This window comes from Mirounga angustirostris, unplaced genomic scaffold, assembly GCF_029215605.1.
Source record: "Mirounga angustirostris isolate CCGP_5_RB_7025 unplaced genomic scaffold, mMirAng1.0.hap1 SCAF_4, whole genome shotgun sequence".
Lineage (NCBI taxonomy): Eukaryota > Metazoa > Chordata > Mammalia > Carnivora > Phocidae > Mirounga > Mirounga angustirostris.
Window position 1 is genome coordinate 80,749,934 of NW_026991712.1, and position 21,171 is coordinate 80,771,104.

General features: G+C 35.7%; 2 protein-coding genes across 4 annotated transcripts; both read right to left on the reverse strand.

Annotated features, from left to right (window-relative positions):
• Positions 1 to 1,077: 1,077 nt before the first annotated feature.
• Positions 1,078 to 16,933, reverse strand: PPDPFL (pancreatic progenitor cell differentiation and proliferation factor like). Of its 3 annotated transcripts, XM_064588353.1 has the most exons (6): positions 16,772 to 16,933; positions 16,275 to 16,373; positions 14,639 to 14,710; positions 14,438 to 14,537; positions 7,387 to 7,552; positions 1,078 to 5,222 (listed from the first exon to the last, which is right to left on the reverse strand). In XM_064588353.1, the coding sequence occupies exons 2-5, from the start codon at positions 16,327 to 16,329 to the stop codon at positions 7,432 to 7,434; spliced, it is 348 nt and encodes a 115-aa protein (XP_064444423.1). In that variant the 5' UTR covers positions 16,330 to 16,373; positions 16,772 to 16,933; the 3' UTR covers positions 1,078 to 5,222; positions 7,387 to 7,431. The 3 variants fall into 3 exon arrangements, with proteins under 3 accessions (XP_064444423.1, XP_045752529.1, XP_045752530.1); XM_045896573.2 differs by lacking the exons at positions 1,078 to 5,222; positions 7,387 to 7,552 and adding an exon at positions 11,199 to 12,882 and having other exon boundaries at positions 14,442 to 14,537; XM_045896574.2 differs by lacking the exons at positions 1,078 to 5,222; positions 7,387 to 7,552 and adding an exon at positions 11,199 to 12,882 and having other exon boundaries at positions 16,772 to 16,931.
• On the reverse strand, positions 14,724 to 15,300 carry LOC123859081 (small EDRK-rich factor 1-like). The gene has a single exon (XM_045896575.2). The coding sequence runs from the start codon at positions 15,195 to 15,197 to the stop codon at positions 14,982 to 14,984; it is 216 nt and encodes a 71-aa protein (XP_045752531.1). The 5' UTR covers positions 15,198 to 15,300; the 3' UTR covers positions 14,724 to 14,981.
• Positions 16,934 to 21,171: the final 4,238 nt, after the last annotated feature.

Here is a 21,171-nt window from a genome sequence, read left to right on the forward strand (position 1 = left end):
GTGGCCACTCTATCTATGCACCCAATCTGCTATATCTACTGCAGGGTCCGTTGCTATGGTTTGTAAACTCTAGGGCATCAGATTTTTGATTGTCTGGGAGTGTCAGTGGGCATATGAGCCAGGATGTGAGGACTGCCTCATGTTCTTGCAGATGGACTCAAGTGCCTTTTCACATATCTTGACCCTTTTAAGGGCTTATATATAATCATCTCCCCCTTGGCTTTTTATTGTCCACGTCAGACAGTTAATCTTTTTAGAACAGCCCAACTCTCAGTGCAAAGGAATCATCAGTCAAACCACACTGAGTTCAGCCCACTGGCTACTGTGGTTCCTTCCTTCCTGAGAGGCCCCACCTGAAGTAGCACTTTGCACACTGCTAGGAGCTGTCACTCTGTAGGGGTCTCTCAGGCTCCTGCCACCTTTCAGAGCTGGGACCCAAACCCTAGGGGCACTCTTCCTTTTGTTGTCTCAGCCACAGTGCCTGATCCACAACTTCCAGAGTCACAGACACATCAAACTCAAATGGTAGCCCTGACTGGGGGATGCCCAGAGCTTTAACCTGGTTTACTGGTATTTTTGCCTCCTCAGAGGTCATTTGTTGCTCTATCCCTACTCCCGCATGTGCCTTTTCTTTACGAGGTCATATAAGGAATGGGGGCACTAAGAAGGGTAAGAAATAAAAGTCCTCCAAGCCCCCAAATTCCCAAAAATGCTTATATCTCCTTTACATTTTTAGAGCTTGGATAGGCTTGTATCTTATCAAATCCAACTTCTGGGACAGCATGAGTTTTACCCAACCAAAGGATTCCCAAAACCTTGCAGTAATACATGAGCCTTGAGTTTTCTCTGGTTTTACCTCCTATCTTCTCCCTCACAGATGTTTCAGCAAAGTCCGCAGAGTGTCCTGCAGCAGGGGGATGTCTTCACATGTTGATATTATATTATTAATGTAACGAGCCCATGTTACTGATGTGGGGAAGGAGCCAGGGGACAGCTCTTGGGTTACCATCTCATGAAATATTGTGGGGATGCACAGGTAGCTTTGGGTAAGCATTTGAAAGATTTATTTTGTCCCTTCCACATGAAAAAAAAAATGATCTTAGCTATATCAGAAACTTGTCAAAGTCTTTTCCTTGAAAATAAAGCACTTTCATAGGCATACTTTTCGTAAAAGCATTAGAGTAAAACAGTAAGTGTCAGCAAACAGCGAAGGACTTAAAATTGGTTATGGTTAAAGATATGATGAGAGTTTGTTGTAAAGCAACTGACAAGGGAATTTATTTCTGTGACATGCACTTTAAATTTATGAATAATAACATTATACCAAGATATATCAGATTTTTTGGAATTTTACATAAACAAACTCTAAAAAAAAGTTTATCATTACCTCTTATTTGACAGTGTTTCCTATGAAATTTAACATATACAAAAATTACATAAAAAATTACATATTTGTTGAAAACTGTTCTTTTAATCAAGACTCAGTTCCTTGAGTAATCAAAGACCTGATAAAAACAAAGCACAGAATCTTTGTTTTCTAGGCACATTACATCAAAGGTAAAATCAGACCAAAACAAAACAAAAGCTTTTTTTTTTTTTTAAACTAGCAAGCTGTTAATTGAAGACAACTTTGTTCTTTTAACAGAGAGAGAACCAAGTTCTAAATTTGCGCCAGTATACTTTTGGTATTAAAATTCTTTTCTTTGTTTCTTTTTTTTTTTCCTTTTTAACTCTGTGGGCAGTGTTTTGGTTATCTCTTAGAGTGTTTAAGACAGGACAAGATTTACAACTTCAAAGGATGGTGAAAGAAGTCAAGTTTTCTCCTAGGAGCTTTGAGGTCATTGCTATTTAAAATTTTCTTTTGTAGTAGGGGTCAGACAGCATGAAACATTTGTCCACTTCTTCATCACAACATTCTCTTTGCTTTCCTCATTTTTCCAGGGACTCCATAGCTTAGCGTCCCAGTCAGGTTTTGTTACAAGTGCTCAGACCTTAATCTGAGGCAGCTTTTGCCCTCTTAGCTTTGCAAAATACCACGCTAAAATACCACCTCTCCCACCTTGTTAGTTAGCCCCAAAGCCAGCAGAGTAGTGGACAACCTTGTCTAACCTCGGCTCCTCCAACTCTCTAACCTGAGCTTCAGCCTCTAGTTGAGCATCAAGGGCCAGTGGAACTGCCCATGGGAGAGACCAGCTCATTGTGTCAGATGTGCTTTTCTCTTCTTCACCACAATGTGCTGTGTGCAGCTCCTCCTACAAGTGCATTAGGCCATCTGACATTTTCAGGGCATCCCTGTATTCACAGAACAGTTCACATACGGGCCACCCCTCCCCACATAGAGGTCACTGCCAAATCAAGGATTGAATTCCCCATGGATACCTCTTTCCCAAGATCCATTTCTTCTGTCTCCTGGCTGGCTTGTCAATTGTTGATTCACAAGCTTCTCAGGAGTTTGCCAGGTGTAATTTGAAACTAACCCTAGTATGCAGGGCAGGGACAGACTGAAGAAAGAGGCAGGCCACTCCAGGTTGGTAGGAGGCAGTTTTAATGAGCAAAGGGAACTTACATATGAAGCTTGTCTTGGACGGCTGCAAGATGAATAGATGTCTGCACCTGCTGGCCAAATCTTAAAAGTTTGTATGGTCTTAACTGGGCTCAGTGAGGTATACTGTTCAGATGGCCTCAACACCACATCACTATATCAAGGCTGTGTCCTTGGGGCAGTTTCTGTGCTGGAAAGGCAAATGGAAAGCAAATTCCAAGGATGGTGGAAGGGTGGGGAGCCTCTAAACTGCCTACGGTCCAGCTCATGGATCAACCAGCAGTCATGTCCTGTCAATGACCCCCCCAGTAGACTGTCATCCGCACCAGCTCTTAATAAATCTCCTCACCCTTGGTGTCATTGGTGGCCATGAGGGTGCCCATACTTCCAACATCATTCAACAGTAACAAGGGGGCTCTCCTGCTCCCCACTGGCTGCTGTCAGTTGAGGCCAGGTGGAGATTCAGGACTGTGGACCCACTGTGCAGTAACAAGGAGCTCTTCTCCTTCCAAGTGTCAAAAAATCTAGTGGACAGCCTGGATTCCCACATATACCTGGCAATGATGAGATAGTGCCATACTACCACCCCTTGGAACGGTGTCAGAGGAGTTTGCTAAAAAAACATAAGATCTAAATAAGATCCAGAATCATATAATGTAATACTCAAAATGTCCAGGGTTCAAATGAAAATCACTTGTCATGCCAAGAACCAGGAAGATCCCAAACTGAATGAGAAAAAAAAAAAAAAAGTCAATAAATGCCAATGCTGAGATGAAACAAGTGTTGAAATTATCTGACAAGGATCTCAAAGCAGTCATTATAAAAATGCTTCAACGAGCAATTTACAAACATGCTTGAAACAAATTTAAAAAAGAAAAACATAGTCTCAGCAAAAATAGAAGATACAAAGAAGTATTAAATGAAAATTTTAGAACTGAAAGTTACAATAAGCAAAATTAAAAGCTCAAATTTGAGCTCAAAGGTAGGATGAGGGGGACAGAAGAAAGCATCAGTAAACTTGAAGATAGAACAGTAGAAACTACTCTTCATGAACAACAGAGAGAGAATAGAATAAAAAAATGGGCAGAATCTGAAGGTTCCGTTGAACTATAACAAAAGATCTAACATTTGGCTCATTTGAGAGGAGGAGGAGTTTTCTCTTGAGCTTTCTAAATGATGATTGATAATTGAAGCAAAAATTAGCACCACACACTTATCAAAGCAGCATTAAAATAACAAAAAAGTGACGACATCAAATTTTGGAGAGGATTTAGAAAAACTGAATCACTCATGAATTACTTGGGGAAATGTAAAATGGTACAGACACTCTGAAAACAGTTTTTCAGTTTCTTATAAAACCAAACAGCTACCATATGACCCAGCAATTACACCTGAGCACTTATTCTAGAGAAATGAAAAGTCATGTTCACATAAAACACATGTACACCAATATTTTTTGCAGGTTTGTTTATAATAATCCTACCTGGAAAGATGCCCTTCAATGAGTGAATAATGAGACAAACTGGTACATTTATAGCCCGGAACACTACTCAGCAATAAAAGAAATGAGCTTTTGACACATGCATGCAGCAACTTGGACGAATCTCAAAGCAATGATGGTGAATGAAAAAACAGACAAATAAACAAACACCCAATCCCAAAAGTTTATATCGCATATATACTGTATTATTCCATTTATATATAATTCTCTAAATGACAGAATTATAGAGGTGGAAATAGGTTAGTGGTTGCCAGGGGTTAAGGATGGTGGAGAGGGAGAGGTATAGGTAGTGGAGGGATGGAAATTCTTGGTGATGGAATAGTTCTGTATCCTTGATTGTGGAGGTGGTTACACAAATCTACATGTGATAAAATGGCATAGGACTATAAACACACCTTATATCAATATTGAATTCCTTATTTTAATATTGTTGCATAAAAATTTAATTTGTTTATTTGACAGAGAGAAAGAGAGAGCACAAGCAAGGGGAGCAGCAGAGGGAGAGGGAGAAGCAGGTCCCTGCTCAGCAGGGAGGCCGACGCGGGGCTCAATCCCGGGACCCTGGATCATGACCTGAGCCGAAAGCAGACACTTAATGGACTGAGCCACCCAAGAAAGGAAATTATTAGAAATTTGAAAACTTTGTATGAACACTTTCCAATAAAAGTAAATGCTTTACCTATCAATTTCCTGTAATTGTTATAAAATTTTATTCCATTTTTAGGAACTATTGGGTGAGCATAGTATATTTTAGAAATTATACTTTTGGAAAAAATACAAAACAATTAGAATTTTTAAAAAGAAGATCATTCTTAAAATACAAAATACATTGTATTAAACCTCATGCAAAAAAATAAAATAAAACCTCAGGCAATAATAAAACTCATGAATATATGTTCTCATTTTTTCCTTCTTTAAAGCTATTTTAAATATTACTGTTGTTCTACTCTCTTAAAGTTTAAAGCCTCAGTGGTTATTTTTAACTTCAGCATACTAGTCATTCTTCCCTTCTACCATTCCACAATCTGGAAACTTCCTTAGCAGGCATTTAGTAGACTCATTCCCTCAGTTCTGCAGGAGAACAAGTGTGAATTCCAGCTTGCCCAAGAGTCACAGATAGAATGTTCTCCTGAACTCATATGAAGTAAGAATTTGGGAGACTGGAGTCTAGTTGAGTACCTGTCATATGCCAAACAGAAATAAATAATCACTGAATGAATACAACAAATATTGCCACTGAAATGTACTTAGCAAAGTCAGCACACATCTCCACGGTAGGTAGTCTTCTTAATCTACAATGATATAATTCATGTTCATGCTATTTTTGAAAATTAAGTGACTTTATAAGCCAGTTTTCTATATTTATTTTGACAGCCATAGTACTATCACAGAATCACAGAAAAAAAATTAAAATCAGATAAGCACCATAGGTGTTTTATGTGATAGAATGCAATGGAGATAAAGAAAAATTATCATTCTTTTAGACTGTACTTATCTCTGACATAGGTAATAAGTGAATTAAGAACTGAAAAACAAGAAGTACATTTTAATTAAAAAATTAGCAGTTTTTGAAAAAAATAAAAAAGAACGCAAGAATTAGTTTTCTGTCATTAATATTTGAAGATGTATAAGGAAACTACCTACAAAAGTAAAAAATTCTTCCAAATTCCAATCTTTCTTTCTACAATCTTTGAAGTCTACTGATTATGCATATTCACCCCTAACCCTTTGTCACTTGAAATGACCTCTATATTATGTGATTTTGTTTCAAGAATTACTCACATGCTCTCTCAAGCCAATTTGAGCTTTTCACATCTAAAATTACAACCACAGCAAATTATAGGCTTGTTTCCCAAGTCTGGGGAGAGGGACAGTTGCAGTTTTTGCCAGCTTAACAAAGCCTTCTACATATCAGATACAATTTACCAGGAGCCCTTATTAAAGAATGAGATTCCTAGGCCTCAGCTCAAGACCATTGATTTAGGATTTCTGGAGATGGAGCTTTGATATCTGTATTTTATCAAACTCCACACATGGTTCTTAGGCATATTGAGTTTTGAGAACTGCAGGGCTGCACCTTTGCTAAAACAAGCATCTTCCTCTCTAGGCAACAGTCAAGGCTCTTACAGAGTTGTTACACTGTTTTAATATGCCTCCCTCCATTCTCCCTGTTCCTGTCATTTTAATTACTTAGCATTAGAGAAGTTATTATTGCCATTTGAAGAAACACAGAGTGCTTCACCCAAGCACTGTAAATAATGAATTAGAATAATTAGCTGGAGAGAGGTTTGACTTGAAATTTAATGTTTTCTGGAATTTTGAAAGGACAAGGAATATGGAATAGTGTTAAAAGGTGGTTTTCAAAAGGAAAATCCTTATTGGTTGAATTGGAATTAATTGGTCAGTTACAGATTGGTTAAACTTTTCAAGATATGTGTGAGAAAAATTAATTCACCTTCACATTTCCCCAAATTTCTATTTCAGTCCTACCCTGCTGCTCTGAATGAAGCCTGCTTTGCTTTCAGTTTGGGACCCTGCTTCTGGAGTCCAGAATGCTGGGCAGATTGAGCTCCTATATTTGCCATCGAGCAGACTCAAATGAGCTCCTACCTCAGGGACCACAGAGAATGTCAGCCAGACATAAGGAAGCTAGAAGGATGCTTTCTGCACAATAGAAGGAATAATAGGGCGTCCTTCCAGAATATTAAGCAGTATCAGCAGTAATAGGAAATAAATGGATATGTGAAATCCATCTAGGATGACTAAGAAAAAGTAATATTATCAGTTTACTTTATGAGCTTTGTCTGTCTTCTCTCTTCATGGTAAAATTCAGCTTGAAATTTAAAGATGGATAGTTCTCTAAATGTGTTTTTTTAAGATTGCATAAATATTTTCAAAGGTAGTTTATTTGAAAATAAAACATTGGTCACTCTTCCTTGCAAAGGAATTTCAAAATCCCAACCTTTGTAGTCAGTTGACATATAAATAATAGTTCCATTAACTGTTCATTCATTGATTTGAAAACCTCTGCTAGGCATGTAAAAAGGATAAAATATTTATGAAGCTTACATTCCAGTTGGCTGTTAATCAAATAATTAGTATAATGCAAATGATTTAACATAGTTTGGGTTTACAACCTGTACCCAAATAAATTTCAATCTATCTAATTAAAAATGATGAAGCAAAACTTTTATATCTGACCTATTTAGATAAAACTATAACTAAAAAATACGAATCATTTTTCCTGACTAGCTGAAATACATATTTGGTTAAAATGAATTTAATTAAAATGTACTAAAAGGTTGAAAGAAAGTTATTTGAAGCACATATTAGAATCACATACCTTGGGGCGCCTGGGTGGCTCAGTCGTTAAGCATCTGCCTTCAGCTCAGGTCATGATCCCAGGGTCCTGGGATCGAGCCCCGCATCGGGCTCCTTGCTCCGCGGGAAGCCTGCTTCTCCCTCTCCCATTCCCCCTGCTTGTGTTCCCTCTCTCGCTGTGTCTCTCTCTGTTAAAAAATAAATAAAAAATCTAAAAAAAACCAAACTATCATTCAGGGGCGTCTGGGTGGCTCAGTTGTTGGGCGTCTGCCTTCAGCTCAGGTCATGATCCCAGGGTCCTGGGATCGAGCCCCGCATCGGGCTCCCTGCTCAGCAGGAAGCCTGCTTCTCCCTCTCCCACTCCCCCTGCTTGTGTTCCCCTTCGCGCTGTGTCTCTCTCTGTCAAATAAATAAAAAAAAAAAAAAAAAAAAAAAAAAAAAAAAGAATCACATACCTTTCTCCCCCTCTACCTTTTGGAAACCAGATAATTATACTGTAACAGGAGAATATTTTTCAGACATCCAAACTGAAATACACTCTTTCTAAACTATTGAGGAAGGAGAGTAACTATGTAGCATTCTCTTTCACTAGTTTATTTTTTTTATTTTTTTGGTTTTGCTTTGTTTTTATAAGATTTTTTTTTAAATGAAACTCGAAAAGAATCTTTAAAATAATGGCAATATTTTTATCTATTTGGTATGAGAGGTGGGGAAAAAATGACCAGATAAAACTTACCTTGTAGTTTAGAAAATTCTTCTTATTATTTTTTTGGGGGGGACTGGAGCCGCTCATGAGGCTGTGCCCCGCAGGATTCAAGGCATTCAGAAGAGCTGTGGGAGATGTCTGGTGACTTTACATGAATGTTGCTATGCAGTGTGATTTTGGACAATTTATAGGTCACACTGAGGGATTTTAAGAAAAAAGTACAGGGGTGCCTGGGTGGCTCAGTCAGTTAAATTTCTGCTTTCCACTCAGGTCATGAGCCCATGGTCCTGGGATCAGGCCCCACGTCCAGCTCCTTGCTTAGTGGGAAGCTTGCTTCTTGCTTCTCCCTCTCCCACTCCCCCCGCTTGTGTTCTCTCTCTTGCTGTGTCTCCCTTTGTCAAATAAATAAATAAATAATCTTAAAAAAAAAAAAAAGGAAAAAAAAAGCACATAACCCCAAACCTGACCAGACCATTTCTTATCCTAGTTTTAGTTGGAAAGAAACACAGTAGACAATTTGACCCCTATATAAAAAATACCAAATTCTCCTAAAGCAGCTATTTCTAGAAAATACCAAATTCTTCTAAAGCAGCTGTCTCTTGAAAATAGTGTAACAGGAAACTAGATATACTATGTAGAACGTGGTAAATTGCACTGCCTATTTTTTCTGACTAGAGTGTTTTTCACAAAACTGGCTGCTTCCCCTCTTTTAGGATTCAGTCCTTGCCCACTTCTCAGTGAGGCTTTCCTAACTACACCAGTTCAAGCAGCCCTTCCTCAACCTTTGTCTTACCTCGATCACTCTCCAACTGAAGTACATCATTTCCTTTACAGTGCTTGCACTGTTGGGAAAGGTTGTCTTTATTGATTTAGTGTTTACTCTTCTTTGCCAAAACATAACACTTTTTGAGAGAGGGGCCAGCTCTAGCTAAAGAACCATTGTCATTCTTTTGACAAATATCTGTTGATATGTCAGAAGCTGGGTATAAAATGTTGAGTAGAGCAGACCTGATCCTTGCCCTCATGTAGTTTATGACACAGTGGGGAAAGTGTATTATAGTGCAGCAGAGAAAACAAACACCTAGGCAAACAAATGTAAGATTATAACTGTGACAAGAGCTAGAGAGGAGAGAAAATGGGTTATGAGAGACTGTAATGAAAAATCTAATTTATTAAGTAGATAGAAGTTTTCTCTGAGGAAGAGATTTTGAGCCAACATTTAAAAGATGAGTAGACATTAATTAAGTGAAGAGAGTCCAAGCTGAGGAAACAGCCTGTGGAAAGACTACATGACAGGAGAGAAGCCTGATGCATATGAGAAACTGAAAGAGAGCTGACACAGCTGGAACACAGACACTTTGGAAAGGGAGATAGAAGAATAGATTATGGAGATCCGCATGGGCTTGATTTGTGTGGAGATTTGTGTGAGTTGTGAGTTTAACCTGAGTATAATGGAATTATTGAATATTGTGGGTGTGCTAGTGTGTTGGGGTGTGTGTGTGTGCTCACAGGGGAGTATAATCAAATCTGTGTTTTGTTAAGATGATTATGATTGATCTGTAGAAGACATTCAATTGGAGAGATCTAAAAAATGGTGCAGTAGACCATTTAGGATGTCATGGCCATTTTCCTCAGGAGAAATGATAAAAGTCTGGGTTCAGGTAGTGCTTGTGGGAAAGCAAATAGGTAGGTAGATCAAAAAATATATAAAAAATAAAATCAAAAGGACTTGGTGTTGGCTTGAATATAAAGACAAATATCACAGATAACAAACTTATTTGAGCTGATGAATGTGTCACCATTTTCTGAGAAAGGAGAAAAAACAAGGAGATATTGTGAGCTAGCCGATCATGAGCTGGGTTTTGGCATGTTCTTTTGGAGGATGTCATTGGGAGGATGGATAAATTATGACCCTACATTTTTTTAATTTCTATGAGTGAGAAGTTTAGCTACTCCATTTGACTTAAACAATTATTTTCCATTATCACTTTTTAATAGGCAAATTTTATTTCCTACAACCTAAACTTCTGCATAATCTATAAAGCACCAAGTAGGCCTAAAATCCAGCTAGAGGACTTTGACTCTAGTGAGAATTGATGAATTGGCTGTTGGTGGTTTTATCTATAAAAAATGTGGGTTCAATAACTGGGAACCTGCTATCAATATCATATTTCAGGACACCTGGATGGCTCAGTCAGTTAAGCTTCTGCTTTTGGCTCAGGTCATGATCCCAGGGTCTTGGGATTGAGTCCCACATTGGGCGAAGGAGCCTGCTTCTCCCTCTCTCTGCCGCTCTCCCTGCTTGTGTGCGCTCCCTCTCTGACAAATAAAATCTTTAAAAAAAATCATATCTCAAAAAATTAGTGGAACCTTAACATATAATTTCACAGAACCTGAGCAGAAATAGTCAAAACTTAGTTGCATTTACTACAGACAGCCCAGCCAAGTCTAATAACATTTCATAATATTAAATTAGAGTGATTATATAGCACATCTCAAGTCATATGGAGTTATGGCACCCCTGTAATATATTTAGCCTCCGCTATTTGTTATCTAGCCAATAGGCAACAAAGCCAGGCAGGGGATGTTTGAACTAAAATAACACAGTTATGCTGAGATATATGTGTGAAGTACTTTTTAAATGCAGCCCCAAAGTGTCTGAACTATAGGAAAACTACATTAGAAGCAATTAACTAGAATTTATCTAGAAGACATTTTGTTCTCTCTTTATATCATCCTCACTCTGTACAAATTCTGGGATAGCACACAAGAATCCTTCCAATTTTTTAAAAATTCACTTTAACATTACTTTTCTGAAAGATTCCTTATATATTTTTTTTCAGGATCCCTATCATCTATCATCTATCGATACATCTATCTACCTATCATCTATCATCTATCTATCATCTATCATCTATCATCCATCTATCTAGTCATCCATCCATCATCTAGTCTCACATATATATATGTGTGTATTAGCCACTCTAAAATTCTATTTATGCTCATTATGTTTGACTAAAAATCTTATGTAAAATCCAACTACTTTAAACAATAACTTTAATCAACAGTAACACTAGTCTAAACTACTATAAAAGCAATATTTTTGACACATTCAAAATATACAAATACATAGAGAAAAGGTATAATTTAATAAATCCTATCTTTGTGAGTAAACAAAGTAAATATCAACTTGATAACCTATTTGGGGAAACACAACAAATAACCTAAACAAGCAATCTGTTCACACATATACCAAGTGGCTAAGAAAAAGGAATTTGTTGATAATCTTAAAGAGAAAAACAAAACCTCCCATAATTTACCATATTTGTTTCATCATATTTTTCTCCCACTTTAGGAAAAAAAAGTCTTCCATCACTGTAATTTAATTTTATGTTAAAGCCAAATGAGATATATAGTCCAAAAATTTAATCAGCCTCTACAAATTTATTAAAAGTATAAATGCAAACAACCACCAGAAGAGCAGCAGCATGTAAATAATGATGTACTATTGGGCCAACATGATATATGAGTGTCTTCACTGACGGCAAAGTGATAGAAAAACACAAAATTGAAGGAACGTATGTCCCATTTGGAAAGAGTAGTAAATAATTGGTCAGTTGTGTCCATCACTGTAAATGGTTAGTCCTGATACAGCTGGGTAAGAAGACAGCCTTACTAACAACCATATGTGTTCTCCTGGATGTTTAATGCAACAATAGTCACATAAGACTAGTGACATCAACCTGAGTGAATTCACCATCCCTAATTTTGAAAGCCTTACATCTTAATTGAAAAATACTTGCAAGCAGTATACAGAAACTTTTCAACTGAAACTCATTTAGTACTATCTACCCCATATTGAGGAAAGAAGGGAATATTCTAGCCAATGTATGTTGGCTCACAGAATGTGTCCAGTGCTTCTTTTTATTACAACATCTATTATTTTCTAATTATACACAAAAACATCATATTAGAAAATTTGAAAAGATACAGAAAAAAAGATAAAGAAGAAAATGAAAATCATCCATAATTCTTTCTCCAGAAATAGTCACGATTACCATTTTGGTGTATTTCTTCTCAGTCTGTTATTATGAATACATACATATCTAGCACAATTAAAATCACACCATATATAGATTATTTTATATTGTTAAATATTTTTTAAAATCATGAATTTTAAAGTCTACAAATAACAAATTATATAGGAATATAATATAATGTATAATGTATTCCTGTACATTATACAGGAATATATTTTAACAGGTAATATATTTATGGGGATGTATTTTATTTCCAATGCTCATGATTAAAAATACAATTTTGCAACTGCTCTCTACATTTCTGAAATCGATGACCTTTAAACCATTCTTAGGTATCAATGTTTCACTTTTTAGGTATAATAAATCATTCAACAGGCATATAGAGAGCCTGACAATTTTCTGAAAATATCAATTAGAAACTTTTGAAAACTTTTTGAAAAATAATGTGTATAGAAAAAGCTACTTCATACAAATCATTACATTTGAAGACTCTTACTATTTTAAAAAGGCACATGTTTTCAAAGGCATACTTTTCCAATATTCTCCATGCTGCTCATGTCACTTGCAGCAACAGTCTGTGTAATGAGGGAAATGCCTAATCTTCTGCTGGATGGGTGGCTGCAGAGATCTTATCTCATAAATGGGTTCTCCAGCAGGTTTCTGTCTTCTTATAATGAAGAAAGGTCATCTGGAATAGCTTAGTACTAAAAAGTGTGGTTCACAAACATAGCACCTCGGCAGGTAGAATCTTCTTGATTGTCAACTATTAGTGCTGTATAAAATAATTAGCTATTACAACAATGTTCATTGAACCGTCATACACAAATAGTTAGCTGAAAAACGTTTAGCTGTAAGTTGTCTTTATAGTCAAAGTAAAGTGAAAAATAAGTGAAAGTTACCTAGATAACTCAAACTAATATACTTGATAAAGAATACATGTTTTCAAGAATTAACCTCACTTTGATTTTTTTCTCTTTGATTTTTAAAGGTATCCATATTTAATTGATTCTATTTCAAATTTATATATGTAAAAAATTCATTAAAGCCCTTATGTTTTCATATAACACTCAGTGCTCATGGATCACTACATCAAAAACTAATGACGTAATGTATGGTGATTAACATAACATAATAAAATTAAAAAAAAACATCGTTTTATGTTATGTTTTAACATTAGGATCTATGCAATCCATTATTATTTATTCTTTTTATTTTACTTAGTAACTAGTCATTGGTTAAGTGTCTAAAAAAACAAAATAAGTACTTTAGAAACCATTAGAATAACAACTGTGCTATTCAGTGTGTTAGGGTTCAAAATATGTAGAAACGCTTGTATGAAAATCCACCAATACAGTCTTCTATGTAGTAATTGGCACCATACAGAGGCCAATCAAAGCCAGAATGGGACTAAAGTAGGTTGTCTAGGGCCTAAATAATTGTTTTCTGTTTGTTTTTGTTAGGATGGTATCTGATAGTTTTCTCCATTGGAAAATTACTATTTTCCCCGTTTAATTAATAAATATTTACGGGGAGACACTCTGAGAAAAACTCATTTCTCATACTTGTCCCCATTTATTTTAGCACCCATTGATAATCCTTGCCTGGAACAATTATTACTGTAATATATGTGAAGTGGTAATTCTCTATTTCCATCATTCCTTCTACATTTATTAGAATACTGCAATAAAGAGCTTTCCCTTCTCTCTCATTTGTTTATTCATTTATTTATATCAATAATAATTAACAGGTTTTATTTTATTCAATGGGCAATTATCTGTTACTGTCATTATTTTGTTGCTGAAATTGTCCCAGATTTGGCCATTTGGGTCCTATGTCATTTTGACATATCTCCATCACTTTTTGAGCTTTTCTTTCTCTTTCACACCATAAGATGGTCCAGGCTTTTTTTTTTTCTTTCTTTCCCTTCCCTGTCCTGGAGCTGGCTATTTTTCCAAGGAGCCATGTTTCCTTTTATTAGAGTAGATAATTGTTATTTGTTTCCTGAAAGTACTGGAAAAACAAATTTAGAACTTTGCCTCTGATTCCCAATCCATTTCCCCCAAACAATGATAAATATTGGCACGTGACTTTCAATTTCTCTTTAGTGACAGAATTAGAAAGAGTGCTCATGATTTGACTGATAATTTACAAAATGGGGGAGCAAATGTCTTCTCCATCTCAATCCCTCAAGTATGCTTTATATTAAAGCCTTCACCACCCTCAAGAAACAACTGTGTTTTATCCCTTATGTTTAACATAGTAATTACTACCTATATTGTTTCATTCTGATAAGGAAATATCTTTATGAGAGAAAAACTAAAACATACCCACTAGCAGACAGATCTTTTCCTCTCACAACTGAAAGCACAGGTTCAGAACGGAAAAAGGATTTAAACCACCAGCTGGATTCTTCCACTTTCGGTAACCCTATCAAATAAAAGTCATATTACCCCCTTCTCAAACACATTTGGAAGATTAGAAACAAAGAAAATAATGAGGGTGATGCTGATAAGAAATAAACCAAATACCTTGTTGGGATTTGTCATCAGGTATGATGTTAACAGAATCAGTTAAAGAGCTAACTGAAGAAATACTGGCCTCTGTAGGAAACAAATGAGAATCAATAAACAAATAAATAATGGGCAAACAAACACAGACATATTGTTTATGCATAAACTCCCAACTAGCAAGGTAGCATGGTTTGAAACTCCTAGATCATGACTTCATGAATTGAAAAATGGATTAAATTGTCAATTAAAAAGTCTTTTGGAAAAACGCATATTACATGTTCTTTTTTTAAGTTTAAGATAATTTTTAAAAGATATGTCATAATATATGACTGTTTGCTCCACAAAATTTTGATCATAGAGCTTATGATACACCTAGTTGGCAAATAGCACCCAGGTTTTCCAAATAGTCATCATTCTTCTCATTAGCTGTCTTCTGTTTTTGCTGCATTATTTCAGAGTCCCTCTGCTTTCTCTGAGAGGTAGTCAAGCTACCCTCCTTTCTTTTTCCCTTCCTAATTTCATGGGATTTCTTCACGTTTTTCTGGTGGGCAAGTTCTTGCTGATTTCTGTGGGCCATGCAAACCACCGGACCAAGACTGGAAGAGAGCTACTTGGAAGAGCAATGGTCTCCTAGCACACTCTTACATTTTCTATTAATAAGATATATTTCTTTCCATGGTGGACAACTCTGTCTCTCTCCATAGATATAGATGTAGAATTTAAAACATAAATATCACCAAATTCAAAATCTTAGTACAAAATCAAGAATGAATATTATTGTATTACATTAGAAATATGACATGTGCATATATTTAAATATTCTACAAAAGTTACAAATTTAGAAATAAAGGAATTATTTTTAAAGAATAAACATTTTATTTTGTTTTATCATACTTGTATTTTAAACCTGTAAGTCTTTTAAATTATCAGAATATAAAAACAACTTCTATGGATATAATAACACTAAGTAAATGAAAATAGTTTAACAATTTTATAAAAAGAATAAATCAATAGACATTCCCAACTTTTATCTACAAAGAAAACTTGAAATTAGAATTTTCGACATGTGGGCATATTTTCAATATATGATAATTTGTTTCTGAATGATTGTTTCATTCTATGAAATTTCCAAATTTTCTTTAAGAAGCTACAACTTTTTATTCAGCTATGAATATTCACAGGTGGATAGATAAATAAAAATAAAACTGGCAAATAGAAGCTGACCTATTATCCAAGAAAAAATGGAAATTAAAGAATCCTTGAAACAGTCATGTTATCCCTTCTTTTGTAAGAAATAAATAGCATTTTCTTTACGTAAAATTATCAGCTTTTAATAGTATCTCATTAAATGCAAGATACATGAAATTAAAACATAATTATGAAATGTAAGCTTATTTTCACTTATTTATAAGTGTTAATGGTTTCATCAATATGATATAACAGAGTTAAAACAAAGAGATAAGCCTTAACTATATTGATTAAAAGAGGTCTGAATGAGTTCTATTCCTATTTTCTTCACTGTCACAGACAATTGTCAAGTCTTGTCCCTTAAGTTCTGACCAGGACACGATATGTAGGTTAATAATATCTCCCAAACATCACCTCAAGTCACATTCTCTAGGAATATAGTACTCTAGTGATGATAACAACTTACTTCGATAATACTGATTTTTGGCCAGCAGGCAACCAATGGAAGGCACTGATGCCATTGTTTTCCCTGTGAACAAGAGCCAGAGAGACTGCGAACAGCAATCTGGGAACAGTGACAGGGAAAGAGAGGTTGTTAATTGCACGGAGTTTCCTTTTCTGTTTCTATATATATATATATATATATATATATATATATATATATATATACACACACACACATATATGGAAAAAATATACACATATATTTTTTGCAAAGCAGCATAATTTACCATGTAATAAATATACAATAGAAAGAATTGAAAAGCTTACACAAAATTGTAATCAGATATACTACAATAAACCAAAAAAATGCAATCAATGTGTATATTTATTTGGAAAAGCAAGAAAAAAATATATCCAACTATCCAACTACAAACAATGCCCACAACTTGTTCCAGCTGAAGTAAACCTAAAGGTCAGTCGGAGAAAAAGTGTTAACACAGCCATGATATAGTTTCTCACCTATTTGTTTTCTCCAATTTGTTCTTTTAAACAAACGTGTTCTAAGCTTTCCTCAGAAAACACACACTCAAAGTGTGGACGTGATCCAGGAGGGACCGAGTTCTACAGGCCAGGAGCACTCTGCAGTGAATGAGGTTGTGCTCTGGGACCCCTGAGCACACCTTATATTTAGAAGGCTGAAACCTGAGCTGTGGGCACAACAGAGGGAGGTGAAGCTCTTTGCCTGTCTGCCCTTCAGCATGTCAGAGTGCCAACCAGGGCTACAGGCAGCAGGGACGGACTCTGTAAGGTCATGTCTTATGACTGCTGGTTTCTGCAGGGTGGAAGGTGATGACCACGCATCCCCTCAGCCTTCCCTATGATCTCACACTGGGGAAAGCACCGCGCTAGGTTCCGTGGGGGTTGCGGGGGCGGGGGGGTCACTGCAGCCAGGCTGCAAGCCAGCTGAGGGAACTGGTCATAACCACAAACACAATGATACAAAGCAGAGCCACAGGAAGAGCTCAGGAGGAAGAGCTCTGTGAATTACTGAAGCCCTATGGGAAAGGACATACACTACAGAAATTTATGGACGGCGAGTTAGAAATTCCAGTGAGAATGATAAAAGACAGATGGGGCAATCATGGGCAATGAGGGGAAATTAGTGACTTCGTGATATTGTATCCATATTATTTATTGATTCAAAAGCTAGATTTAAATTCTATTTTTGTAACATCTATTAATGTGAACTGTTTTGCCATTTTATAGACTCAGTTTGTCATGAATCAAATCATGGTTCCACCCCGTTTCAATTTATTTAGTAGCTATTGGTTTTACCAGCTTAAACCACACAAAATTACTTATGTCAGCTAGTTTCAAATATATTCAAAACATTGATTTTAGTATGCCATCGTGGTTCTTTCTAACTACTTAGTGCACCTGGTTATGGCTCCTTTACGTTGCAAGTGTTATTTACTTATGCTTTTCTCTTGTCTTGATTAGTTTTGTTAGGGGTTTCCCTATTATATTAGATCTGTCAAAGAACTATTTGTTCTTCTCTTTGTTTCTTGATTTTATATTTCCTTATTTTCTGTATTGTTTTATTGTTTTTCCTTTTACTTACTTTAGGATTATTCTTATTGTCATTTATTTCAAACTATTTTGTTAACTGCCATTATGACATTTCTTGAATATTTGAATTAAAGATGCTTTTCTTTTTCCAAATATATAAATGTTTAAAGATATCTTTTAGTTTATTTCTAAACCTGTATTGTCAAGAGAAAATGTTTCATTTTTATTCATTCTTTAAAAGTGTTTTTGGAAATAGCTTTCTGTGTATTTGAGAGTAGTAAATATTCTCCATTTACTGCATATAGTCATTTTATTTTATTTTTTTACATTTAAAATAATTTTTATTTTTGCATTTTTAATTTACATTTTTAGAAAAACATTTAAATTGCATTTATATTATTTTTAATTTAAATTCAATTAATTAACACATAATGTATTATTAGTTTCAGAGGTAGAGGTCAGTGATTCATCAGTCTTATATAGTACCCAGTGCTCATTACATCCATGCTCTCCTTAATATCCATCACCCAGTTACCCTATCCCCCCCTCCTCCTCCCTTCCAGTAACCCTCAGTTTGTTTCCTATGATTAAGAGTCTCTTATGATTTCTCTACCTTTCTGGGTTTGTCTTGTTTATTTTTCCTCTCTTCCCCTATGATCCTCTGTTTTGTTTTTTAAATTCCACATATGAGTGATATCATATGATGATTGTCTTTCTCTGATTGACTTATTTTGCTTAGCATAATATCCTCTAGTTCCATCCATGTCATTGCAAATGGCAAGATTTCACTTTTTTGATGGCTGAGTAGTATTCCACCGTGTGTGTGTATGTGTGTGTGTGTGTGTAGGTATATCTATCTATCTATCTATCTATCTATCTATCTATCTATATCTATATCTATCTATCTATCTATCTATCTATCTATCTATAGATAGATAGATATATCACACTTTCTTTATCCATTCATCTGTCAATGGACATCTGGGCTCTTCCCATATTTTGGCTATTTTGGACACTGCTGCCATAAACATTGGGGTGCAGGTGCCCTTTTGGATCACTACATTTGTACCCTTGGGGTAAATCCCTAGTAGTACAATTGCTGGGTGGTAGGGTAGCACCAAAAACCATAAGATACCTAGGAATAAACCTAACCAAAGAGGCAAAGGATCTGTACTCAGAAAACGATAGAACGCTCATGAAAGAAACTGAGGAAGACACAAAGAAATGGAAAAACGTTCCATGCTCATGGATTGGAAGAACAAATATTGTTAAAATGTCTACGCTACCTAGAGTGATCTATACATTCAATGCAACCCCTATAAAAATACCATCAACTTTTTTTCACAGAGCTGGAACAAATAATCCTAAAATTTGTATGGAACCAGAAAAGACCCCGCATAGCCAGAGGAATGTTGACCAAAAAAGCAAAACTGGTGGCATCACAATCCCAGACTTCAAGCTCTATTCAAAGCTGTAATCATCAAGACAGTATGGTACTGGCACAAAAACAGACCAGTGGAACAGAATACAGAACCCAGAAATGGACCCTCAACTCTATGGTCAACTCATCTTCAACAAAGCAGGAATGAATATCCAATGGAAAAAGGACAGTCTCTTCAACAAATGGTGTTGGGAAAATTGGACAGCCACATGCAGAAGAATGAAACTGGACCATTTCTTTACATCATAAACACAAATAGACTCATGGATGAAAGACCTAAATGTGAAATAGGAATCCATCAAAATCCTAGAGAACACAGGCAGTAACCTCTTCGACCTCAGCTGCAGTGACTTCTTGCTAGACACATCTTCAAAGGCAAGGGAAACAAAACTAAAAATGAATATTGGGACTTCATCAAGATAAAAAGCTTTTGTACAGCAAAGAAAACAGTCGATGAAACCAAAAGACTACCAATAGAATGGGAGAAGATATTTGCAAATGTCTTATCAGATAAGGGTCTAGTATCCAAAATCTGTAAAGAATTTCTGAAACTCAACCCCCAAAGAACAAATAATCCAGTCAATAAATGGGCAGAAGACATCAACAGACATTTCTGCAAAGAAGACATCCAATGGCCAACAGACACATGAAAAAATGATCAACATCACTCGGCATCAGGGTAATCCAAATGAAAGCCACAATGAGATACTACCTCACACCAGTCAGAATGGCTAAAATTAACCACTCAGGAAAGGGCAAATGTTGTCAAGGATGCAGAGAAAGGGGAACCCTTTTACACTGTTGGTGGGAATGCAAGCTGGTACAGCCACTATGGAAAACAGTGTGGAGGTTCCTCAAAAAGTTGAAAATAGAGTATATAGTCATTATTTTATATATGTCCTTTAGATTGTTACTTAACTTTGTTAAATTTCATACTTACTAACATGTTACTGCTTGATGTACCAGTTTCTAGTATGATTACATCATTGAATACTATCGTTTTTAGTTTCTTATGTTTTGAAGCTATGTGAATAGGTGCACACAAAGTCATGATTGTAGTATTTTCTTGGTAGATCTTTGTTTTCATCTTTCTGTATCAGCACTGATGTTTTAGACAACTTGGTAATTTAATTTTCCTTGGATTTTTTTCTTTTTCCCCAGGTTCCAGCTGGTCTAATATTAAGATTGCAGCAAGTAATAGAAAGTAAGTAATAGAAAGGTGTATCTTTTTGGTTTCCTTTATTTTCAACTTGCTGTTCTGCTTCATCTTATAAGCACCCTTTAGCTGTTTTATTTTTTCCTAATTTTACATATATGCTTTCTGCCACAATTATTGATCTATTGGTTGCCTTTCTTACCATTAGATTTCTTTATAAGTTTTGGAATGTGTGTTTTCAGGTTCATTTTGAGTGGGAGATAACTTGCATTGTTTTCCCCCCCTCTGTAACACATCCATTCACTACACCACTCCTCCCTCTCCAGGTTAGTGGTATCAAGGTTTTACCTACCTGACTCTAGTTTTTATATTTTTCTATTATAACACTACTCACATTTTATAAAGGTATTGTTTCTGTCACACATTAGTATGTGAGTTCTCCAAAGGCAGAAAATACTCTATTCATTTTTGCTTTAGCAATACCCAGCACAAAACCTGATACATATAGAAGTCCTTGTTCTAAATATCTGACAAAACCAAAATATTCTTCCTGTGCATGGTAATAAGGATTACATCCTTGGCTACTAATTTAAATATCATAACAGGACTCAGATTTCCATGCTATAACTGTGACATAATGAGACTAATTTTCACCCAATTATTTTCTGACTCATTTTTTTTTATATCTAAGTATTAAAATTGGTTATAACCATATTTTCATTGAGCTATTTGTCCTAGATTTAAGTTATGCTA

Excerpts from the sequence above, each read along its gene's own strand:
- LOC123859081 (XM_045896575.2), bottom strand. The coding sequence starts at position 15,197 with ATGGCCCACAGAAATCAGCAAGAACTTGCCCACCAGAAAAACGTGAAG.
- PPDPFL (XM_064588353.1), bottom strand. The coding sequence starts at position 16,329 with ATGGCATCAGTGCCTTCCATTGGTTGCCTGCTGGCCAAAAATCAGTAT. Across the intron at positions 14,538-14,638 it reads TGATGACAAATCCCAACAAG|GGTTACCGAAAGTGGAAGAA; the intron begins GTATTTGGTTTA and ends TTTATTTGATAG. Across the intron at positions 7,553-14,437 it reads AAAGATCTGTCTGCTAGTGG|AGAGAGACACAGCGAGAGAG; the intron begins GTATGTTTTAGT and ends ATTTTTTAACAG.